The sequence below is a fragment of the Petaurus breviceps genome, unplaced genomic scaffold, assembly GCF_028583685.1.
Source record: "Petaurus breviceps papuanus isolate PSGF00001 unplaced genomic scaffold, PetGlider_PUasm1.0 90701, whole genome shotgun sequence".
NCBI lineage: Eukaryota > Metazoa > Chordata > Mammalia > Diprotodontia > Petauridae > Petaurus > Petaurus breviceps.
In genome coordinates, this window is record NW_027187316.1 from 3,803,287 (window position 1) to 3,828,161 (window position 24,875).

Sequence of the window (24,875 nt, forward strand, 5' to 3'; positions counted from 1 at the left end):
TTTATGTTTGGTGCCTACCAGCATTTACCTGCTGTGTTGAGTTGGCTGCAGGGAGATTTGGGTGAGTGCCTCCCATTGAGTAGTGTGTTGCCATGTCTCAATGGGCACAGAAATGAGGATGAACACTACTTTTCTACCTAACCACTACACAGAATATGGTCGACAGGAGCACTGCAGGGGAAGATGAATAAATTGGGGAGAGAGGAAAGTCCTATTGGACCGTTCTGAGGCTACAGTAAAAGTCCTTAGTGCAGAGGGAAAAGATTGGATTAAGAGTTATCAGATGGAGGCAGCTAGGTGGAGCAGTGAAATAAGGACCTGAGTTCAAATCTGGCCTCAGACACAGAACACTTACTGGCCATGTGACCTTGGGCAAGTCACTTAATCCCAGTTGCCCTGCCCTCCCCCCTCCAAAAAAGAGCTATCAGATCTAGGTTCAAATCCTGGGTCTACTGGTGTGTCTATCAACAGCAATAAGTTACTTAGTTTCTCTGGGCCTCAGCTTCGCACCTAGGGGGTGGGGAGGACAGGGGCTATAATAAAACTTTCTCAATTGATCATAAAGATAATTGTAGTTGTAATAATGAAGTAAGATTTCATATCCAAAAAAAAGCATAAAGAGACTCTTTGAGATAGATAGCACTGTTGGTAGAGTAGAGCCCAACATGGAGTCAGGAAGACATGAGTTCAGATCCTTTCTCAGAAACTTGGTAGCTGTATGCCCCTGGGCAAATCACTTAAGCTCTTCTGGCCACAGTATCCTTGTCTATAAAAAGGAAATAATAATAATAGCACTTATCTCACAGGGTTTTTGTGAGGATTGACATAAAATGTATAAAAACTTAAAGCACCATATATGTATGTATGTGTGTATATATGTATATGTGTGTGTGTATATGTATTTAAATTCTTAAGCAATGGGATATTGCAGTTAATTGAGCTAAGGCATTATTAAAAACAAAACATCCCTTTTTGCTTCATGCTTCTTTGCTAAAAAATATTTCCAAATACATGAATTCACTCTCTGGTCCTAGTAATGGGACACATACACATATACATTTATGTGTGTGTGTGTTTAATATACTAATTAGTATACTAGTATATTAATACTAACTAGAATATATATATACACACACACACAAACACACACATACACACTTAGAGATTGGTTACACATCGAAGATGCCAAGATCATCCACTACATCTTGAGCCACCACCAGTCATCATGATTCTGTCCTGCCCCTGGACTCTGATGACTCTGGAAGAGAGAGTGAGGCTGATGACTTCATGTAACTCTACTTCACTTAAATCCAATTTATGCACAAATCAAAAGACATCACCCATACCATATATATTGTATATGTGTATAATATACAAATAAGGTGTATATGTGTATATACACATATGTATGTGAGTATATACATCCAGTGTATATCTTGAATACTCATATACACACGTATACACTATTAGCAACTATTAAAATTGCTGATATCAAAGTCCCTTCTATAGGCTATCACCCCTCTAATTATTCCAATCTATCTCTAGCAATGCCACAGTTGAGGGGGAATAGTGACCATGGTGACAGTAACTTTGGCCATACTACCTTAGGTCAGAAGAACCATAATGTAGTTCTGGGTGAGCCTTTTCTCACAACTGCCTTGTCATTCTTGTTAATGGCTAGGATCCTATGATTTGGGCCTCATTTTTAGCTTCTTCATGCTAGAGGCCAAGAGGTCACATGAGAACTGTGTGACCACAAGCAAGTTGCTTAACTTCTCAAGAGCTGTTCCCAAGCAACTCTCTTGTTATGCAAGAGTTGCTGATGGTCACCATAGAAGAGGAAATTTCAAAACCAGAGAGTTCTTCCAACCAACAGAAGTTCAGGAGGGCGGCTGTTCACAGCACAGTTATAATATCTTATAGGGACGAACTAAAGATTATGAAAAAAGAACTATGAAAAATAACATTTTATCTATCTTTGACTTGTTTTTCTCAAAATTATCTTTTGGTCTTGTTGCATGGTTTTTATTGGTCTTTTCTCTTTAGTGTTGTCCTCTATCCTTTTCTTCTCCAATGCCCAGAGACCCTTGAGGAGGCTGAATGATATTTTTATTTTCTTTCTTTTTTTTTTTTTTTGGAGGGGGGAAGGCAAGGCAATTGAGGTTAAGTGATTTGCCCAATGTCACACAGCTGGTATGTGTGTCAAATGTCTGAGGCCACATTTGAACTCAGGTCTTCCTGACTCCAGGACCTGTGCTCTATTCACTATATCACCTAGCTGCCCCTTGAATAACATTTTTGTTTCTCAGTTCTAAGCTACAATAGCAGGGGTAAGACTCTCTAGCAGTTCATTACACTGACCTCTGTAAGCAGCCAACTGGGGAGAGGCTACCGAGAAGAGTGGCTATTCCTGAAGTAGATTGGCCTTAGCCAATCAATCCACTGTGAGAGACTCTTACCTATTCATATGTAATTCCAGCAAATTTGTCACTATTTCTCCACATTCACAGGCAGTATTTATTTTCCCCTTAATTCTAGTGTCTTTCCTCCGAGGTACTCTCCAATTTGTCCTGTCTGTATTTTGTTTGTACATAGTTGTTTGTTTGTTGTCTTCATCATTAGACTGAATTCCTGGAGGGCTGGGACTGCTTCCTTACCATTTTTGTATTCTCAGGGATTGGCTAGTAGTTGTTCAGTCATTTTGGTCGTGTCTGACTCTTCATGACCCCATTTGGGGTTTTCTTGTCAAAGATACTGGAGTGGTTTGCCATTTCCTTCTCCAGTTCATTTGACAAATGAGGAAACAAAGGCAAACAGGGTTAAGTGACTTGCCCAAGGTCACACAGCTAGTAAGTGTCTGAAGTCAGATTTGGACTTAGGAAGGTGAGTCTTCCTGACTCCAGGCCTGGCACACTATCCTAGTATACTACCTGCTACTTAATAAATGCTTGCTGACTTGACTTCCCCATATAAATGCAATGTATTTTATTGGATGGAATAGAAGGCAAGTATAAAAAGCCACTTTTTTTCCTTTTAAAGAACAGTGCTCTGTTTTGTCAATTCTATTGGTCCAGGATCAGATTATTTTAGCTTTTGAGTTTTGAAATTGTTCTGCAGTTATTCAGTGTGGGCAGATGCAGTTCATAGAGAACAGGGAATGGCATTGTTGGTGAACTATTCAAATTGATTTGAAAATTTTCCAGAAACTTGATTTCCCTTTAATTTCATTCTACATGCATTCTTTGTCCTACCTCCTTTCAATACAGCTTTTTTTCACTGACAAAGTTCCTTGGTTCAGTTATAAGGCAGAATTGTTTCTTTCTCCAGAAACAACTTCTTTTTAAGTGAAATGCTCAGGAAATGGGAAATGCAGCTAATTGATTTAATTGAGTACTAACAAAAACGCTTTTTTTGCTTCATGGCTGTTTGCTGAAAAATGTCTCCAAAATTTGCAAAGTTACTTTACTGTCCTATTAAGTTGACCCAAATGAACATGACTGAATATTTAAAGACTAAAGATCACTACTTCAGTTCTCACTGTATAGGACTATAGGTAGAGATGTAGAAGATTGGGTTGAATTGCTAAGATGGTCAGGATGTTCCCTTTGATATTCTTTTTGAGGGGAGGAAGTCAAGGCAGTTGGGGTTGAGTGACTTGCCCAAGGTCACACAAGCAGTAAGTGACAAGTGTCTGAGGCCACATTTGAACTCAGGTCCTCCTGACTTCAGGGTTGGTGCTCTATACTCTATTCACTGAGCCACCTAGCTGCCCCCTTTAATATTTTAAACTAAATTTATGTGTAGGTGCTTGGGGGAGTTATCTCTTTCTTCTAAGAGTGAGCACTGTGGAATTTATGCTTTCAAATTGTGGTTTTGGAGAAGACTTGTGATAGCAAAGAGATCAAATCAGTCCACATCTAAAGAAATTCATTCAGGCTATTCACTGGAAGGTCAAATATTAAAACTGAAGTTTAAATACTTAGGCTACATGATGAGAAGATGGGACTCAATGGAAAAGACCCTGATGTTGGGAAATTGAAGGCAAAAGGAAAAGGGGATGACAAAGGATGAAATGGATAGATAATACAATGCAAAAAATGAATATGAACTTGTACATACTTCAAGAGATAGTAGAAGATAGAAAGGCCTGGCATGCTATGGTCCAAGGAGGGCTCAAAGAATTAGACACAATGGAACAACTAAACAATGAACAACCTAAAAGTGAAGTATGAAGACAAAGAAATCTGGTTAAGTCAAGGGATCTAGTTAATCAAGATTTAAGGGTACTTATGCAAGCAAGGTGGTATAGTGAATAGAGAGCTGGACCTGAGGTCAGGGAGACCTCAGTTCAGTCTAGGACACTTAGCAACTGTGTATCCCCAGAAAAGTCACTTAATCTCTGTCTGCCTCAGTTTCCTCATTTATAAAACAGGGATATTAATACCACTTACATCTCAGAGTTGTTGTGAAGATCAGACAAGATAAAATTTGTAAAACACTTTGCAAATCTTAAAGCATCATATAAATGATAGTTATCATTATCATCACCTCGTCATCATCATGATCATCATTATGGGACTAGTTGGGAAGGAACTAGTCCTTGGAGCACAGATTCTGGAATGAAACATAAAAAGTTAAAATCTACTATTAAGAATAATATAACAACACCTGGCTGTGTAACCTTGAGCAAGTTACTTAACCCCAATTGCTCAGGGGTGGCCAGGTGGCTCAGCAAGTAAGAGCACTGGCTCCAGTGTTGGGATGACCTGGGGATCAAATCCGGGCTCAGATACTCAGCACCACACCCAGAAATAACTGGCCGTGTAACCTTGAGCAAGTTACTTAACCCCGATTGCTTTAAAAAAAAAAAAGAATAATATAACAATGGGACAGAGAAGTATTGTGGTGGATAGAGCACCAGCTCCAGAGTCTGGAAAACCTGAGTTCAAACCTAGCCTCAGAAACTTACTAGCTGTGTGACCCTGGGGAAGTCATCTTTCACAGAAGACATCTGTGTTGCTAATGAAAGTATAATGACATGAGTTTTTAACATAAAATTCAGTTTTAATTCCCAAAGACCCAAATTTAAGAACAATTTAAATAGATGGGACCATAGTGAATACCCATAATATCCATATCTGGAAATATCAATTAAAAAAGAAACGAAAGCTCAGAGAAGCCAAGTGGCTTACCCAAAATTACACATACCATTAAGAAGAAATGAAGAAGCATTTATTAAGTGCCTACTATATACCAGGAACTATGCTAAACATTTTATAAATACTATCTCATTTGATTCTCACAACAATCCTGGGAGCTATTATTATTCCCATTTTACAATTGAGGAAATGGAGACAAACAGAAATAAAGTGATTCGCCCAGACTCACACAGCTGGTAAATGTCTGAGGCCAGATTTCAAGTGAAGTCTTCTTGACTCTAGGCACAAATGATGCAATGACCAATTTTGGTTTAAAAGTACAGAGAATGAAATATTTCTCTGTTCCCAATGTTGAATATATTGACATATGTGGTAGATTGGTGAGTTTTGCAAAAATGTTGTTCTTTGTTCAAAGGGGTGGGAGGGGGACTTACATGGGGAAATGACTTCACTGTAAAAAAAATCCATCAATAAGGCTTCTTTTAAAATGATAGTACTACAAAAATCATTACAAAAGTCATAAGAAAGTCAGAGGAAATTTCTTCCCTAGATCAACAGGATGATATATTTTGAGACAGAGTATTATACTTTGAAATGTTCTCAGTGATAGAACCAACAGCATGACAAGGAATGTAGCACTGGATCTCCATGTAGTTTCTGTTCAATGGAAGGCAGAAATGTGGTCATTTAATGTGTCCTTGTGATATTGTTTCTGATAATCAGCATCAGTTAGTGTTTACCATTTCCCCTCTTTCTTCCCACTTCCTAGTGCCATTTTGATGGATCCAGGGGTATGTTGGAGCCAGCTTGATAGCCTATCAAGTGCTTCAAGTCAGAGTTTGGTTTATTGTTTGGTAGATTGTTTAGAGAGACAGCTAGGTGGCACAATGGATAGAGTGCCAGCCTTGCAAATCAGGAGGACCTGAGTTCAAATCTGACCTTAGACCCTTACTGTGTGACCCTGGGCCAATTATTTAACCCTATTTGCCTTAGCTCTTCATTTGTAAAATGATCTGGAGAAGAAAATGGCAAACTAGTTCAGTATTCTTGCCATGAAAACCCCAAATGGAGTCATGAAGAGTTGGACATAATTAATCGATGACCCAGCAATATTGTCCAGACTGAAGACAGTGATGTAGAAAGTGTTATTAATGCTGATATAATATAATAATAATAATTATATATAAATATAATATAATAATTATATATAAATATAATGTAATAATTATTTATAAATATAATATAATAATAAAATAAAAATATACATTTTTTGCCACAGAGAGGTAGTTGTTAAATATTTGCCAGCACACCACTGGATGGATCTGGATGGGGGGGGGGGGTGCACCTTCTAGGATAGAAATGACCCCAGACTAAAAACAAAAGCAATGCATACACATTAAAATAGAACCCCATTACAATGTGATTTATGGTACCCCAATTTGAACATTCCACAAATTATAGACACACAATTCCAAATAAAACTTAGTTGTCTGAAAAGACAAGTGGTATTCCTGATCCCACAGAGAACATTAAAGTTTCTACCTTATTTTATTGTCTTAAATTCAACTTACTATAATAAAACCCAAATATTTCCACAATTTTTTGATAATTCAAAATCTTAAGTCTCTATTACTCTGAATAAGTAAAGCTAAGTCATTGGTATCTCCTTTTTTGTCTACTTAAATGTTCTCTGTGTATATATATATATATATATATATATATATATATATATATATTTAATTTCATTATTATTTTCAACAAAGGTTAAGCTGAAACGTCTGCTGGGGCTCCAACATGACACCATACAAACTACCTGTGATTTTCTGTCTCTGCGGTTGTTTGGTGCAGGTCCATCCCTTTGACTGGCCAGAACTAGATCCAGTGAAGCATATAAAATCAGCAGGTAAGAAGCACATTCATTTAGCAGCCTTAGATGCTGACAAGGACCCAAGCGTGAGTCTCAATTTGAAAGGCATCACTTAACTATGTTCATTATCTTGGACAGTTCACTTGAGCTCTGAAGGCCCCAGCTTCCTCAGCCTCTTTAAAATGAAGGGGCTATTTGGAGGAAGAATTAAGAAATATATATTTCCCTTCTTTCTTTGCAGAGGTGGGGGGCTAGAGATGTAGAATGTTACATATACTATCTGACTCAATTGATCATAATCTCTAAATCTATGAAACTAGATAGATCATTGTCATCTGACCCTCTGGTGTGCCTTACTGACCCCTGGTCCTTGTCATTTGGCCAGCCACTATCCCCTTCTCATTTCTGGGCTTTTGCAACCCCCTGCATTTGAAATATTTTATATTCATAGTCTGCCCCCATTAGAGTGTCTGAGTCAAGAAACTATTTTTTTTCTTTCTATTAGTATCCTCAGAGCAGAAGACAATTCTTGTCACATGGGATGTGCTTAATAAGTGGCCTTTCACTCCCTGGAGGTTATCCAGTCCAACTATCTCAATTTTTCAGATGAGAAAACTGAGTCCCAGAGAAGTTAAATGGCATAAGGAGCAGGATATGAAGCCCAGGGCCTCTAACTCTGGAGTCAGGGCCCTTTTCTACTGACAAATGGTTTGCTGATTCATTTTTTTAAGCTTTCTTAGTCTCCTTTACATGGAATATCATTCAAGATAGAGTTTTTATAAAATGGAGGGGTTGGACTAGGTCAGTTTTGGGTCATAGATTCTCTTGGTATTCTGGTGAAACCTATGGCTCTTTTCTCAGAATGTTTTTAAATGTATAAAATTGATTAAAGGGTATAAATAAAAAAAATAAAATACAGGGTGTTAAAATTTCACTAAGACTTCTGGGATACCCTGTATACCCTACTTTAAACTTTAGAGTTGCTTAAAACTATACTAAGATTTTAGGAACACTATGTACATAGGATTATAAAGTTAGCATTGAATAAAAATGTAATTTTTCCTGATTCAAGTTCATGGAACCTTGAAATCTCTCCTTGGGAGGAGGGAATCTGTGGACCTCAGGTTAAGAAGCTCTGGACTGTGGTCTCTAATGCCCCTTCATCTCTGTATCAGCAATGCCATATTCACAATGCCTATAGAGATTACAAATATGCTGATATAATTATCCATCACAAAATATGTCAGGTTTGCCATTTGGGGAAATAAACTAGAAAATTTATTAAGATACCAAAAGACTGAGTCCCAAAACCAGAAAGTGAAAGCCATCAGAGTAGTTATGATATTGGCACAGGTAGATAAAGTAGAAAGCACCCACATTCTCAAGCCTTCAAAACAGAACAGGCCACCTCAGGCAAAGGTCCTCCTCTCCCCACTCACACCAACCACCCAGCGCGCTCCCAGCAGCTCTGGCCTCCGGCAGTCCTCAGCCGGAGTCCCAACTCAAAAAAAAAAAAAAAAGGCCACAGCCACCAACTGCCAACTGCAGGACCGTTAGCTGGGCCCTTCACCTTCTCCTGCTCTGCTATGTCAGCACGTCCATGGGGCATGGGAGATCTTCAAATCCCATAACCCCCACAATCTCTGAACCCTCTGACCCAATAAATTCCTGGAGTGAAAGCGCTCCCTTCCAAAGATGCTGGAACATCAGTTCTAAAAGGAGCCATACAGAAATACAACAACCCACTGTCCACTTAGGTGAACTGAATTTTACACTGTACCAGGGAGTAGTCCAACCTCTAAGGAGACAGTAGGGCAGGACTAAGGGGAAAATTGTATAGAAAGAAGTCAGAGGAGGATTTTTGTATGCTTTCCTCAACGGTTCTCCTCTCTATCGCTTCCTGTTGTATCCTCTGGTCTTCTATTCCACTGCACCCAAAACCTTGTTTTGTGTTATGAAGAACAGTTAAGGATCTTGTTGTCTTTTCTAGCTAGAAAGTAATCTTCCTGTGAAGAAGGGTTGTTTCGTTCATTGTATTTCTACTCTTAGCATCCCAGCACAGTGCCTGGAATATTTTAGGTACTTAATGATATTTGTTGATTATTGGTCTTGTTGGATGTATAGAAAAGACTGTCCTCACTTGGGAGATCAGAAAGCATAGGGAGTGACATCTCTCCTACTTAGTAATTGAATGGGTGAATCATAGAACTACAGATTTAGAGTTGTCATAAAAGCCAATACTCTTCATTTTACAGGTAAGGAAACTGAAGTCCAAAGAAGCTGTGAAATGCCCAGGGTCATATAGGTACAAAGAAGCAGGAATAAGATTTGATCACAGGTCCTCTGATGCCAAATCTAGTATGCTTTACATATAAAATAGTTCTTCTGCTTAAGAGAATCTTTGACACCAAGGATAGGGATGTATTTGCCTTCTTTCTATTTTCCCATGGAGGTGGGAGGGAGATGGGTTGCTAAGTAGGGGTGAGATAAGGAAGTAGGTAGGGGAGTATCTGGATAGATTATCACAGGAATGGTTAGACCAGGCATCTACAAATTGAAAGTTTCCTGGTTTCACAATCGAAGGTCCTTTGTTGCCAAGGAAAGTTGCCTGAGGCCTTTAGGATAAGAGCCTCTCTTCACGGGCCAATCCAACCCTGACTCATAAATTTTAGCACTTCTATCTCCTAATGGTTCTGGTTCTGGAGGTGTTGTAACCCTGCCTCCACCCAAGGCTCCATGAAACACAATGGAGTCATTGGAGCTGCCCTGGTATGCTCCAGAAGGGTTACAGCTTTATGGTAATTCACATGCTTTGCAAACAGAAACTGCCCAGCTGCACTTCCTAGACTGGGAGAATAGTGCATAAAAAGATTAGCTATAATCTACATCCACCTTGTGGCCATGGGTCAAATTGTCATTTTCTTCCTATAAGACTCCAGCACTATTCATCTTCTCCTAGAATGAAGCAGGAACTGGAGCCTTGTTATTTATTTGGGCTGGCCTTCATGTTTCTTCTGAAAGAAAGGAAAGAGAAATATAGTAAAAATGGGGGTATCAATAAAACATTAAGTAAGAAAATTAAAAATAATGAAGTTCTAAAATTTGTAAAATAATTCTTGCAATAGTTTACAAAGTAAAATAATAATAGCGAGCATTTATATGATACTTTAATGAGGCTTGTAAAGTGATTTACATCTGTTGTCTCCTTTGGTCCTCACAAGTCTGTGAGGTAGGTTCTATTATCCCCATTTTTGCAGAAAAGGAAACTGAGGTTCCCAGAGGTTGAGGGATTTGCCCAGGGTCCATGACTAATAAATGTCTGGACAGGATTTGCATTCAGGTTATCCTGATTGTAAGCCCAGTGCTCTATGTCACCTAAATGCCTTTAAGGATTTGAAAGTTGCTCATAATAAACCTATCATTCTCAGCAGAGAGATAAATGGTAAATAATCTGCATAGTTAAATTCAGAGGACCAGGGTTCCATCTCCATATCTATCTACTTAATTCTTGGGTACCTCTTCATTTGTTTCTTCTATAAAATTATAAGGGCATTACATTTGATGAATGCTAAGGTCCCATGGGACCTATAATACTAGAAAATGGGAAATGTGTATGGTACATTGTTGAAATTGAAGAAAGCAGGGAAAACCATCCAAACATATAGGTGTGACCTAAATAATATCCCTTATGAATATAAAGTGGAGGTGATAAATAGATTTAAGGTATTAGATCCGGTAGATGGAGTGCCTGAAAAATTATGAATAGATGTTCAAAATATTGTAGGGGAGGCAGCAACCACAACAACCACGACAAAAGCATTCCAAAGAAGAGAGATATCCAGGCACCAAGATTGTAGATTTAGCAACAAATAGTTGTAACTTTCCCATATTTACCTCCAAACAACCATAAAATAGTAACCACCCCCCCCCCAAACAAATCTTGGAACAGCAGAACAACAAAAAGACTGGGTAAAAGAATCTTTTGCCCAAGAAACTTGGAAGATCAGTGGGAAAGATCTGTCTCATTCAAATAAAAAGAGAGCACAGTCCAGTCAGTACAGGAAGCATCCCAGCAAGTCAGCAGCAAGCCCCACCTCAACAAACCGGTGGTAGAGCCTGAGCCCCAGTGTGGTGGAGCAGACAAACCCAACACCAGAACCTCGCATGTACCCCGGTATAGTCCTAGGCAAACAGGCATTCTCCAGTGGTCAGCCTGCCAAGTGCATCAGTGAGCCCAGTGAAATGCAGAACTCAGCACTCACCAGACACCAGCACTAGGACCCCAGCTCAGCACCAGGTAATACCAGCCCCCTACAGCCTCCAGCAGCACCAGCTACCCCCTTGGCATAGCACCAGACATCAGGGTACCCTGTGGACCTCAGGACAACATAGTGCAACACCAGATAGATGATCAGGGCCTACCGTCCCTGACACAAGAGGACTAAGACAGTGCCCCTTCCACCCCAGGAGCAGAATGCAAATTTGAAAGAAAAGAAAAAGTATAAAATAAAGATGAGCAAAAAAGAATCTGAGCATAGAAAGTTATTATGGTGATAGAAAAGATCAAGACACAATCTCAGAAGACAACAATAATGTCAAAACACCTACAGGTAAATCCGATGGGCTGGTCACATTGTTCAAATGCCAAACATACACTTGCCTAAAAGACTATTTTGTGGAGAACTCACGTAGGGCAACTCACTGTTCACACAGTGGTCAGAAGAAGTGATAAATGGACACTCTCAAGGTCTCTCTGAAGAACTTTGGAATTGTATGGCATAGGAGATACTGGCACAGAACTGACTGCTCAGCATGGTGTGGCCACATCAGAGAAGGTGCTGCATTCTGTGAACAAAGCAGAAATGAAGCTGCTCAAAAGAAATACAGGATGTGCAGATTTGGAGAATCCACCCCAAATGTTCACATGGACTATTTGTGCCCAACCTGCGGTAGAGCCTTCTGAGCTCATACTGGTCTGATCAGCCACAGTTGGACACATTGAAACTTGACTCTAACATAGTGATGTCATTTTGATCCTCTTTGAGAAAGGACAACAACCAATCAAATCCCAAATGGTTACCCATGAATAATCAACCAAACATTAAGTTTAACAACTATTTGGCAAGTCCCAAAATTTGGTAAAGATTGTGGTCAATTGTTTATGAAGTGAAAAACTGAAGTGATTTAAAAGTTGTTCTCAATAGTATTTTCAGCACTGTAACAGTTGGGCATTATTGTGTCAGGGGACATTTTGTTCTCCAGCCCAGTGGGGCAAACACAATCATAGGCTGCTGAGGCCCTCTGGGAGCCAAATGGGCACTGGTTGGCCACAGTGGACTTTTGGCCTTTATGCCTCTTCACCCATGGCCTAAAGACCCAAGGAGGGAACTCCTCTTCCAAATTATCCTAGGAGTGGGGGACTTTTGGACCTGTGAACTAACAGGGTGTGTGTAGGGCTCCTTCCTTGAAGACTTCTCCCAAATCACTCAGAACTTAGGGTCCAAAAGTCTGATTAGAACTGGGATTTCTCAAGGCCATTGTCAGAGAGATTTGTAATCCTCATAATTTACTCGGAGGAAACCAGTGAAGAAACAGAGCTCCTTGGCAGCTGTGGGTTTCCTAAGGCTTCCCTGGACAAGAATGTGTGAGCTGGAGGTTTTCTGAAATATGGTGTCACCATGGCTATTCATAATTTGGGGTGAGAGTTGTGTGGACATAGCCACCGGGCCCCTTTGGACCCCAAACTACAGGGGGAAGCAATAGGCAGTTAGACACCTAACAGTCATCTGGCCCTGAAGGCAATTTGATGTTATGAAGACAATTCACCTATTGAATTTTCTCTGGAAGGAAGCTATTTTGATTCTAAATAGATTGTACTACAGTTCTCTTACGAGGGCAAGTGAAATTTTCCAAGAGTTCTGAAGACAAATCCTGACAGAGGATACTCTGTAAATTCATCTGCAGGGGTAGCTATGGGTCCAGGCTGGATTCTCCTGGATTCACTGAGGGCTTCACCAAGAGTTGGGGCACCTTGAGACAACCAAGTTTGGGGACATTCCTAGGTGCTGGCATCACCCGTTTGGCTCACTGTTGTTGAATGATCAGAACAAATGATTTCTTGCTTTATTGAAGATAAATTGAAAGGCATGAGTCACTGAAGGATGAGTCACAAACTGGTCACCTTGAGGAGGAAGTTGATGGACATTTTTCTATTGAAAAGAACTGGAGTAACAACCAATGATTACATCTGTGTCACAGACTGCATAGTTCTCCACAATTAGCTACAACGTGCTGACAAAGCAGTGAGTCCAATGTCTTGCACATTTAAGCAATTTATTTTAAATTGAATTTGTTGTTGAATTGATTACAGAGTGATGGGGTTAAATGGGCTCTGAGTTTCCCTTTAGCTATAGATCTAGGATCCTGTGAGATACTAATGAGCTAATTAGTTCTGTATAAGAGGTTAGGCAAAATAATGGGATTCACTTTGACAAGTATCTCCTGATACCTTGATAAATATGAGGTAGGGTCCTATGTTGTAGGGGGATCATCTATGTGTGCGTGTATATGTGTAATATATATGTACACACATGTATATGTGTGTATGTATTTGTATATATTATGAAATATGTATGAAATGCATGTATATATGTGTGAAAATTTTTTGGGAGGGAGGTTAGATCTGATTTGGATTTTAATCAAGTGTAGCAAGGGAGGAGTTTTAGGATCTACTTGAGATGAAGCCTCTGAGCCAATGAAGGAATATACATTGGTGGGAATGATTGTGGTTTGTCCTTCATTCTCAAAGAAGACCATGGCATCAGGAAAGTGATGACTTGCAATTGAACTAGATTTGAGTGAGGGAGGGCTGTGCAAAGTCACCAGCCTCACTTTCTCCACCAGGCCATCTGCGTGCAGTGGTCAGATATCGATCAAAACAACTGGAGATGGTTCAGGATGCAGTAGAAGACCTTGGCCTTTTTAAGCTAAGGCCTTTTCAAGGTCTCACTTTGAGTGAGGCAACACCCATTCAGTGAATAGACCATTGTAAGAAGTAAGTCAAGGGATGGCCCCTTTAATTAAAAAAAAAATCAAACCAGGAAGGGAAGACTCTCAGAGTTGTTGACCAAAAGAGAGACAGTTACTATGTACATTCACTCTGATCCAGGAGGGCCCAAAAATAACCATTAAGTAGAGCTCGACTGGGAATGAAAGGGAAAATTAAAGGAAGTCAGTGAAAAGGTTGGCCTGAGTGGGAATATTAATGAGGTAGGTAAGGGAACACTCAGAGAGGAGAGAAATGAAGTGTCAGGAACTCTGTCTTCATATAAATTTTATGTCTCTCTAAACTTCTTCGATTTGTTGATTTCAAGATTTCTTTGATTTGTTGGAGTATGTTGTCCCCAGGGTGAGAAAGTTTGGTGATGGGAGAGGGGGAATCAAAAAAGGGTTTGAAACTATGGTTAAATGTCTTACTTGTTAAGGAACTAACTGCTGTATATAACAAGTGACAAGTGAAATTAGCTTGCCATGTTTTTCAGGGTGGTATCATAAAATACAGAACCTAATGAGTGCTGTGTTTGTTGACAAACATCAGATCCCTAAAGGAAAAGGGTCTTACTCCGTGGGATGCACAGACTTAATGTTTGACTTCACTGCTAAGGTAAGGCTTTAGAATTGGAGAATTATTCATGTTTTCCCTTACAACTCTTCTATCAGACTGACCTTTTTGCTAGTTTATTGATCTCCAGAAAAACTATAGTACAGTGGAAAGACATCTGTAGTTAGAGAACCTGAGTTCAAATTCTGACTCTACTAATTACTACCTGTGTGATCTTGGCAAAAGTACATTCACCACCCTAAGCCTAAGTTTCCTCATCTGGAAAATGAAGGGGGTTGAACTAGATGGCCTTCAATGTCCCTTTCTACCTAGAAAGTTATGATTCTAAGTTTTCTTTAGACATGTGATTTTTTTTTGTTTTGTTAAAAAATTAAAACTGAACATTAATGCAAACAGCTAAACATGCTTATTTAGTATTTATTTACACTCACAATAGATACATCCAATACATAAAGGAGGGGCAGCTATATGGTACAGTATAGATAGAAGAGTGCAAGGCCCAGATATGGAAAAACCTGAGTTGAAATCTTGCTTTAGATATGACTAGTTGTGTGACCCTGGGCAAGTCACTTAGCTCTTGTTTGCCTCAGTTTCCTCTCTTGTAAAATGGAGAAAATAATAGCACCTACTTCCTGGGGTTGTTGTGAGCATCAAATACGATGATAATCATCCAGCACGACGATTTTGTCCCTTTGTTCTCCCACTTTTCCTCATATACGTACACCTTCCTTCTAGTTTATTTTGTAACTTTGCATTATTTCCTGGTTGTCTTTCCAAGCTTGTTTACATTTCTCATACTTTGTCAGTTTAATTGCATTATAATCTTCTGTCCCAGTTGCAATATACTATAGTAAGCTTAACCTTTACCCTAAAACTGGGTTTTAAATAGTTTCCACTTTTTTTAAAAATTAAAAACACGTTCCTTTCCTTCCCTGACAGGGCAGCTTACTGCGTCTGTATTACCCTGCCCAAGATGGTGAATATCACCGCACTGTATGGATCCCCAATAAAGAATATTTCATAGGTCTTAGTAATTTCCTTGGATTCCACAGGATCCTGGGCAAATTCATCACCTACTGCTTTGGTAAGATTTGTTGGTTCTACTTTTTTCTTTTTATGCCCCTCTCTCCTATTCTCCCCTCCTCCCCCACCCCTCAACAAATATAGGAAAGTCTGAACAACAGGTCTTATTACTCATCTGATCAACAGGAGTTTCTGTCAATTAAAAGAGCAAGACAGGTTTTCAGATATGAAAATGTCAGATCTAAGCATTTCATAGGCTCATATCTTTATAGCTGGGAAAGACCTTAGAAGGCATCCTCCCCTCTTTTTTTTCCCTTCTGCTCCTTCATTATACAGCAAAGGAAACTGAGGCTCAGAGACATTATTTGCCCAAGGTCTCATGGATAGAAAGTAGAAGAGACAAGATTGGACCTCGGGGACTCTTTCCACTTTTTTGGGGGTTCCAAGATTTGAGAACATGTAAACATTTCTGGACATCCATAATGAATTATTAACAACACTGATCACAATGAGTTATCAGAGTTGGGCTTTCACTGCCCCCACCAACTCAAGGGTCTAAAAAATGCCCTGGTTAGCTAGACATCTATCACTGGACATGGACCCTAACTGATTTCTGCTTTCCTTGTTGGTACTTCTTCTGTTTATACTTTAAGTTTCCAACCCACCTGCTTGTAAAATTAAGGCATCATAGAATTAAAGAGCTAAGTGAGCCTAACACCCTCATTTGACAAAGAAGCTGATTCCCACACAAGTCAAATGGCTTGCCCAGGGTCACAAAATTAGAAGGTACCAAAAGTGGAATGTGAACACAGGTCTTTCTGACTCCCAAGCTAGCACTCTATCCACTATACTACGTTAAAATATATGCTATAGTTTAGATATACTAAAAAGCAAAGCTGATTTAATTCCTGGCTTTGGTTGGTGTTGCTATTTGGGGTTCATCACAGTATACTTTAGGGTCAAATTAAGGGAGGTGAATGGAAGAGAGACAAATCTGTCTCCCTTGTAGCAGGCCATACTTCAACCTAAGCAATTAAGAAAACTTATCCCTTAAACTCAGGTATGTTATTCCACTACTGTCAAAAAATTAGGTTTTCTTTCTTTCTTTACCAAAATAACATTTGTCCCATCAGGAGAACCAGAATAATATGGGGTGAGGGGAGCAATGGACAAGTTAGAAAACCTGAGTTTGAATCCTTACTCTGTGATCTTGACTATTTTGTATCTAACTCTCTGAGCCTCAACTTTCTTACCTTTGTAACAGGGATAAAAAATACTGCCTAGGTGACCTAGTGCAAAGTCTCTTTTAATCTTTCCCAGCTTCAGTTTACTAAATTTGTGCAAAATGAATATGTTGAATTAGATGGTCCTTCTCAGCTCTTAAGACCTAGGGAACTTATGCTATTTTTCACCACAAAATTCAAAAGGGGATCAAAGGAGATAATGTTTATAAAGCACTACTATGTAAATGTCAGCTATTATTATAATACAGTTTCTTTATACCATTCAATTCTACTATGACAATAGTAGAATTTTTTTCCCTTGCCCAACTTTACCCTCTCCTTTTGGAGTTGGAGGCACAGGGAGTGTGATTTCCTTGGTATAAGGAATTCACAGTGAAGAAATTTGTTGTTTTACCAATGCTAATTGACCCTGTTGTGCAGTTTTTTAGGTGTATAACTTAAAGAGTCTCCTGGGGCATTGAGGGATTAAATGACTTGGGCTAGACCATACAGCAAAAAGGCATGATTTGAACCCATGCCTCCTTGACTTGCAAAGCCTGCTATCTATCCCTTAGACACATTTCCCTCTAATGTAGTCAAACATTTCTTATTGTGTTGATATTAGCCATATTATCAGATCTCACAGTCCTTTTAAAAAAATTTAAAATTTTTTTATTTTGTTTTTTTATTACTTTATTTATAGTTTTCAACATTCCCTTCCATAAGTTTTTTTTTTTCTTTTTGGAGGGCAATTGGGGTTAAGTCACTTCCCCAAAGTCACAAGGCTAGTAAGTGTGTCAAGTGTCTGAGGCTGGATTTGAACTCAGGTCCTCCTGACTCCAGGGCTGGTGCTCTATTCACTGTGCCACCTAGTCAGCCCTTTCATAAGTTTTAAATTTTATCCCCCTTCCTCCCCAAGACAGCATACAATCTGATATAGGCTCTACATATACATTCCTGTTAAATATATTTTCACATTAGTCATGTTGTATAGAAGAATTATAATTTATATAATAATATATTTATTATATTATATATATATATAATATATAAATACAATATATATTTATATAAATTATAAAATAGAATGGGAGAAACCATGATAAAGAGAAAAATAAAATAAAACAAAAAAATAAAAAATAGTCTGTTTCACTCTGCATTCAGACTCCATAGTTCTTTCTCTGAATGTGGATGGCATTTTAAATCGTGAGTCCTTTGGAGTTGTTTAGGTTCTTGCATTTCTGAGAAGGGCTAAGTCTATCAAAATCAACTCACACTGTGGCTAGTACTGTATACAATGTTCTCCTGGTTCTGCTCCCCTCACTCAGCATCAGTTCACATAAGTCTTTTCAGATTTTTCTGAAGTCTGCCTGCTCATCAATTCTTTTTTTCTTTTTTGCTTTTTGGAGGACAATTGGGGTTAAGTGACTTGCCCAAGGTCACATGGCTAGTTTTTGCATTAAGTGTCTGAGGCCAGATTTGAACTCAGGTCCTCCTGACTCCAGGGTCAGTGCTCTATTCACTGCACCACCTAACCACCCCTGCTTATCAATTCTTATAACACAAAAGTATTCCATTACATTCATATACCACAACTTGTTCAGTCATTCCCCAATTGATGGGCATCCCCTCAAATTCCAGTTCTTGACCACCATAAAAAAAAGCTGCCATAAATATTTTTTTACATGTGGGTCCTTTTTCCATTTTTATGATCATATCTCACACTCCTGATCACCACCACCACCACCGCACCCCTTTTCAAATTTAATTTCAATTTGTCCCTGGAGTTCTTTAGAAATTAAAAAAAAATAGTGATACAAATAAACTTATGACTTATCCAGCAGTGTAGCAGAGTGACTGCTTTCTCTAAATTGTCACAATCCAAAAACTTCATAAAAGTAAATAATATGCATAAAGAGTAGTTACAACTGAGTCTATGAGATAAGAAGACACGACTAAAGTTTAAAAAAAGAAACAAATTATGAAAGGATATAAGAGATGTAGTCTAATACTTAAAATATCCACGCATAATTCCTCCTCCCACACTCACTCTGTGCCCAAGTCCAGCAATCACAAGAAAACTCATAGGCTTGTGACTCAGGGTTCAACTGTAAGAATCCCCCATGACTGACTGACTCTGATTCCATGCCCCCCACCCCACAAAAAAGAAACAGGCACCGATTTTGCCCAGCCTTGAAAAGGAATGAGAAGGAAAGTGAAGGAAGAAAGCAAAAGAAGACTCAAGCTATGCACAAAGCGACAAATCAAAGGAGAAAAGAACTTAAGGTCTGAGGGAAAAGGAACTCTAAGCCCAAATAGGGCCATACCACTCCCTCTGGAGTTTACTGAGACCACAACTAAGCCCCATATCTGCCAAAGTAAGGAACTTAAAGGTGACCAGGAGATCTGTGTATCAGTTGAAGGTGAAGGGACCAAAGAGTGAAGAAGGAACCCAGAGGGATTGTCAAGGAATTCATACAAGAGAGAGGTCAAAAAGCCAAAAGTTTGAGAAAGCCTAAATAACAACCTAGTTTACAAGCAAATAAATCAATAGAAAGGATAATCATAAAAATGGAAGAATGAGTAAAACCTTAAAGAGAAACCAAAGTATACTAAGTATTATGACACAAGGAACATAGAACTTAGTAAAGACATTGAAACAAAGTATGTGTTTAATGCTAATTAACTGAGTGAATGATCCAAAATTGCCTGATAAAGATCAAATCCTCAGGAGATCATGAAATAAAATAAGTAATAGTTCAAAACGTAACAATATAAATTTTAAAACCTCACATTTTTTTTAGTCCTTTATACTTTGCAAGATCACTTCCACAATCGTTACTCAAAATACTCATATAGTTCTGCAGTTTCATTGATGTGGATTTTCTTTCCAGTGATGGAGATGACAATCATTTCATGCCTGTCTATTCATATGCAGTACAATTTTAATATAATCATATTAATAATAACATTATTAAAATAATAATATTACAATAATTCTAACAATTTTGATAAGTGCAAAAAAGGGACCAGGATGAAGCACTCCAGGAAAATTTGAGGATGGTGAACATATACCTTTTGGGTACCCTTATTTTATGAGTTTCCCTCTATGGTTTAGCCAAAGCTTGGAAGTAATAACTAGCACATTTATAGGCTCTGGAACAATTCTCCCAATCCACACTGCTGAATCTGGTTCCCAAAGCAAGGCTACTTATAGCTCCATCTTCTTTCGGGTTCCAGGGCTACTCCTAAAGGACTCTGGGCTTTTTTTCTTTTTTGTTTAAAAACAATTTAATTGATTGCTTAGTTTTTCCAATTAAAAATTTGACTTTTCTCTCTCCCACTCTTACCCCCATTGAAAAAAAAAAGAAAAATTGTGCAACAGATATGCATAGTCAAGCAAAACACAACCACATTACCTAAAAAGATTAATTTTTGCAAACTCCCACTGCCCCATTGAATAATGTTTTTTATAAATGAAATAGAATTCTCATAATAAATATACATAGATCAGCCAAAGAAATTCTGTGGGGTCCTTCTAAACTATTGCTCTCAATCACCCATCCAGTGTTCCAACCAATATCATTCATCCAATTAATAACTCCTCAACATCATAGCCAATAATTAGTGCCCCTATATACATTTTGAATAGTTGATAACTCTTCAATATTATTGACAACAAATTAGATTTTACAAAGGGATATATATATACACATACATATATATATATACACACACATATATATATATATATACATATATATATATATATATATAAACTATACCAAGACATAAAGTATGCAAATGTCCAAAACCAGGATCACACTACTAATCTACCTCCTTGATCCCTGGGAAAAGTGGGCACAAACTTAAAGCAACTATTATAAACATTCTTCCCCCCACCAAGTTAACTTCTGGTTGCAGCATAGCCAATGGACAAATTACTCCCTTGCTTGCACGCCCCAGTGTGTTAACTGCCATGTTGACTGAGGGCTGGCTACAAAGTTCACCCCTCAGGGCTAGTTCTTCCCTAGCTTGATGACTGTAGTCACTGGCAGATTCTCCTGGAGGTTCTTATTACTAGGTCTCTGACAGCTCATCTAGCCAACCTTTCCAAACTCAAAATATCATAGCGTTGTTTATTCTGTCTCTGTGACTCATTCACTTAAGGGAATAATAAACCCAACAGAGTAAGAAAATTAGCCACAACTAGAATTCCAGGCTATATGGTGGCAACCAGATAAGGAAAGGAGAGAGCTCAATCAACCATTAGCCACCATTGGCTTTTGAAAGGAGAGATACAGATTCCTTCTCTATATGTACTCAGTTCCATCTCAGGAGCTAGTTAAAAGATTTTTCATCCCCATGAAGTAAGGTGACAGGAAACAGAGAATGTACTATTCATGCTCTGAGTCAGGATATCATTCTCTCCATTATATGTCAGAATGCATTTCTGAAAGAGGTTCCCCAAGCCTCCCTGTGAATTGTCAGCAGACATAGCACACTGCACATGCTCCAAGAGTGAGACCCCATTGGCCCATCCTCTATTACATAATAATGGTCAGTCTTCCATATGATAACTCACCTTTAATCTAGTGAGCTATCTGCCTTGCTAATGTACCGTGTAAAAAATACCAGTGATTAATAATGTGAATTCAGCTAAGCCAGGAGACCCAGTTCTTCTGCCTGTCTGTGAAAAGTTCCTTATTTCTGGGTTTGTGATTATCAACAAACATAATAGGAAGGCAAGAAAAGTGTCAATAGATCATAATTTGTCCTAAAGAAACACAAAGTAAATCAATGCTAATTTTCACACAGTCAAGTTGAAAGCCAATCTCTCTGTACACTTTGCTCTCTTACTTTATTGTGTTTTTAGGTTCAGTGACAACTCCTGCAAATTGGAATGCCCCATTGAGGACTGGAGAAAGATACCCACTGATTATTTTTTCTCATGGACTTGGAGCATTCAGGTAATGCTTGGGCAAATAATCTGGCCTCTTTTAGGAGCAACCATTTGCTTCTTTCCCCTCCATGAAAGAGCACCAAGGTCTTGAGCTCAATGCTGTCCCAATCCAATCAGTAATTCTTTACCAGCTGATTATGAAGTCTTCTCTATTGAAATCAGTAAAACATTTATTAAATATGTGTCAAGCTCAAGGGCCCAATATTAAGTGATAACAAGAAAAAAATAGTTCCTGTTCTCAAAAAGGACACATTCTACAAGTGTGATGTAGCATGTACACAGATGAGTGTAAAATGGGGTATTTTGAAGACAGGGTGAAATCAAATATTTGTTAAGTTCTTACTATGTTCCAAGCACTATGTTGTGTGCTGAGAATACAGCACATAATAGATAGATATGGAAAGACGGTCCCAGACCTCAAGGAGCTTACATTCTAATTTGCTTGTTCGTCATTTTCCAGTCATGTTCGACTCTTTATCACCTCATTTGGAGTTTTCTTGGCAGTGGTTTACCATTTCCTTCTCTAGTTTATTTTATAGATGAGGAAAGTGAAGAACAAATATTAAGTGACTTGTCCAGGATCACACATTTAAGAAGCATCTGAGGCCAAATTTGAACTCAGGAAGAGGAGTCTTCCTGACTTGAGACCCAGCAGTCTATCTAGGACAACCTAGAGAATTACTATACATAAAGGGGGGCTAAAAAGGCCGAAGGTGCAGTGGGAGAATGGAGAAAGGTACACACAGAGAGGCATAGTGGCAAAGTTCTGAGACTCAGAAAAGGAACCCAAGAAGGAGTGAAGTATGACTGGCCTGGGAACTTCCTCTAAGTGACAGTTCCAGGAGGAACTCAGCAATGGGAGGAAGGGGCCACAAGAGTGGAGGGGATTTTCTATGATAAGAAGGCATGGTGTTGGGAGTCTGAAGAATCAGGAGGAGAGGAGGATCCATAAAAAAGTACAAATAGATAGGTGTCTATCTATGTTGAGGGTGGTGAGGAGATGATCAAGGAAGACTTCACAGAGGTAGCACCTGACCTGAATCTTGAAGGAAGACAAGTACTCTAGAAAGCAGAGTTGAGAAGGCAATACATTCCATGCATTGGGGAAGACTTCCTGTGACTAGTGCTTAGCCAGGCGCAAGGAGGAATCTTGAGTTCAAGAATAACATTGGAACAGGTTAAGTAGAAAGCCTTATAAAATAAGTCTGGAAAGGCAGATAGGAATAATTTTATAATATTTGGCAAAAGGTTTTAAATTCCAGCCTGAGTTTGTATTTTATCCAAAATACAATAGGGAATTACTGATGGTTTTTTGAGTTGAGGTCTGAGTTAGGAATTATTACTCCCCTCCCCATGGCATGAAGAAATTCCGAGTAAGGAGGGAAGCATGGATGGCAGCCTGCCTATCACTCCAAGTCAGCATTTGATGCTTTCAGAATCACTTCCCCCTCCTCCTTTTATCTTCCCATCTACCTTCCAGTCCTCCCCCCTTTTCTGGGGATATAAGATTTCAGGAAAATCAAAAGTAACTCCAATGGACATCAAAATTTTCTTTAACATAACAACCAATATTGGTTCTAGTGGACTGATGCCTCAAGATAATGGATGTAAAGCTCTTTATAAACATAAAGCATCATATGTTGGTGGGTTTTTTCATATATTTTATGGAGGGGGTGGGCAATCATGCATCAATGTAGGGAATTCCTCTTGTGGACAATTTCTCCATCACTTCCTGTCAGCTACCTTTTTGTAACTTAAGAGGTTAGAAGGTTGCTTGACTACCAAGAGGTTAAGTGACTTGCATAGGATTATGTGACACATATACATTCTCTATGCATCAGGGGCAGGATTGAATCCAGATCTTCCTGACTCCAAGGCTGGTCATATTCACTACACCATGTTAAGCCTCTCCATCTTCAATTAATTATGATTATTCTTATGCTTTGGTCTCTGTGTTGTTCTTCAGTCATGCCCAACTCTTTGTGACTCCGTGCACTATATCATACCAACAATGTCCATGGGGTTTTCATGGCCAAGATACTGGGATGACTTGTCATTTCCTTCTTCAGTATTTGCTTTCTGTAGGATATGCTATGCTCTTGGATATTTCCTCTTAATAAAGCCATCTGACATATTTTAAAGAAATGATAAATCTAGTGAATGTCAGAGCTTGGGCTGCTAACTTGAAGAGAATGGAAACATTTGGAATGACTTATAGAAATGTAAGCAGGGAGCAAATAGAATGATTTTTTAAAATGTTTAGCAGCAGAAGGTGGCCCACTTGAAGTTTAAAAGCATAAATTTTTAGTGGAGACTATTGTCCTATTTTTTTTTACATTTACTGGCAATATCAGAAGCTCTTGTAATAGAAAAATAACGTAGTATGGGTAGCTCACAGTTAGGTATTGATCAGCTGGGTAACATAGAAACTTCAGGAAGCAAATTTATCTAAGTCATTGGTGCTTGAAAAGGGAATTCTAGGCGAAAAAAACAACCCTCTACCAATGAAGATTAGCACCTTTTCTGCAACTTATAGTCTTGAAGAGTCACGTAGAATGCTAAGGGATTAAGTGATTTACTCAGGGTCATTCAGACAGTATGTATCAGAGGTGGGACTTGAACCAAGACTTCTTAGCTGGCTCCTGATCCACTATGCTATGCTGCCCCTCTAACACACCAGTGAATGCACTGCTGAAATGGCTGACATTAGGAGAGAATCCAAAGATCATTGATTCAGTGGGAGAATAAAAAGAGACCAAAGGGTTGGAGGTGCTAATGAAGAAGGCCATGAGCAGATTAAGTAAGGGTGAGGGGACATTATATAGATGGATGGGAGGTTTTGGTCAAGGAGAAGGGGGATTTTCAGAGTTCAAGACCTCAATGTACAACACTTTTCCAGCGATGACAAGGTTGAAGATGTGGCCTTGGTGGTGAGTGGCTAAAGTGGGGTAGAAATGAAAGATCATGAGAGTTGAGGAGGCCAAGGAACTTTTAGGCCAGAGTGTAGTAAGGGTTAGGA

At 38.9% G+C, this 24,875-nt stretch overlaps 1 protein-coding gene across 4 annotated transcripts in view; it reads left to right on the forward strand.

The window, feature by feature from the left end:
- PLA2G7 (phospholipase A2 group VII) overlaps positions 1 to 24,875 on the forward strand; it is an 84,875-nt gene that overhangs the window by 44,969 nt on the left and 15,031 nt on the right. For 2 of the 4 annotated variants that reach the window (XM_069065818.1, XM_069065817.1), the window contains exons 2-5: positions 6,923 to 7,062; positions 14,568 to 14,689; positions 15,587 to 15,731; positions 21,770 to 21,863. In XM_069065818.1, the coding sequence (XP_068921919.1) occupies positions 6,954 to 7,062; positions 14,568 to 14,689; positions 15,587 to 15,731; positions 21,770 to 21,863 (470 nt within the window). In that variant the 5' untranslated portion in view covers positions 6,923 to 6,953. Of the gene's footprint in view, positions 1 to 6,922; positions 7,063 to 7,531; positions 7,735 to 14,567; positions 14,690 to 15,586; positions 15,732 to 21,769; positions 21,864 to 24,875 lie in introns of those variants that run through there. The other 2 variants (XM_069065820.1, XM_069065819.1) reach the window with 2 other exon arrangements.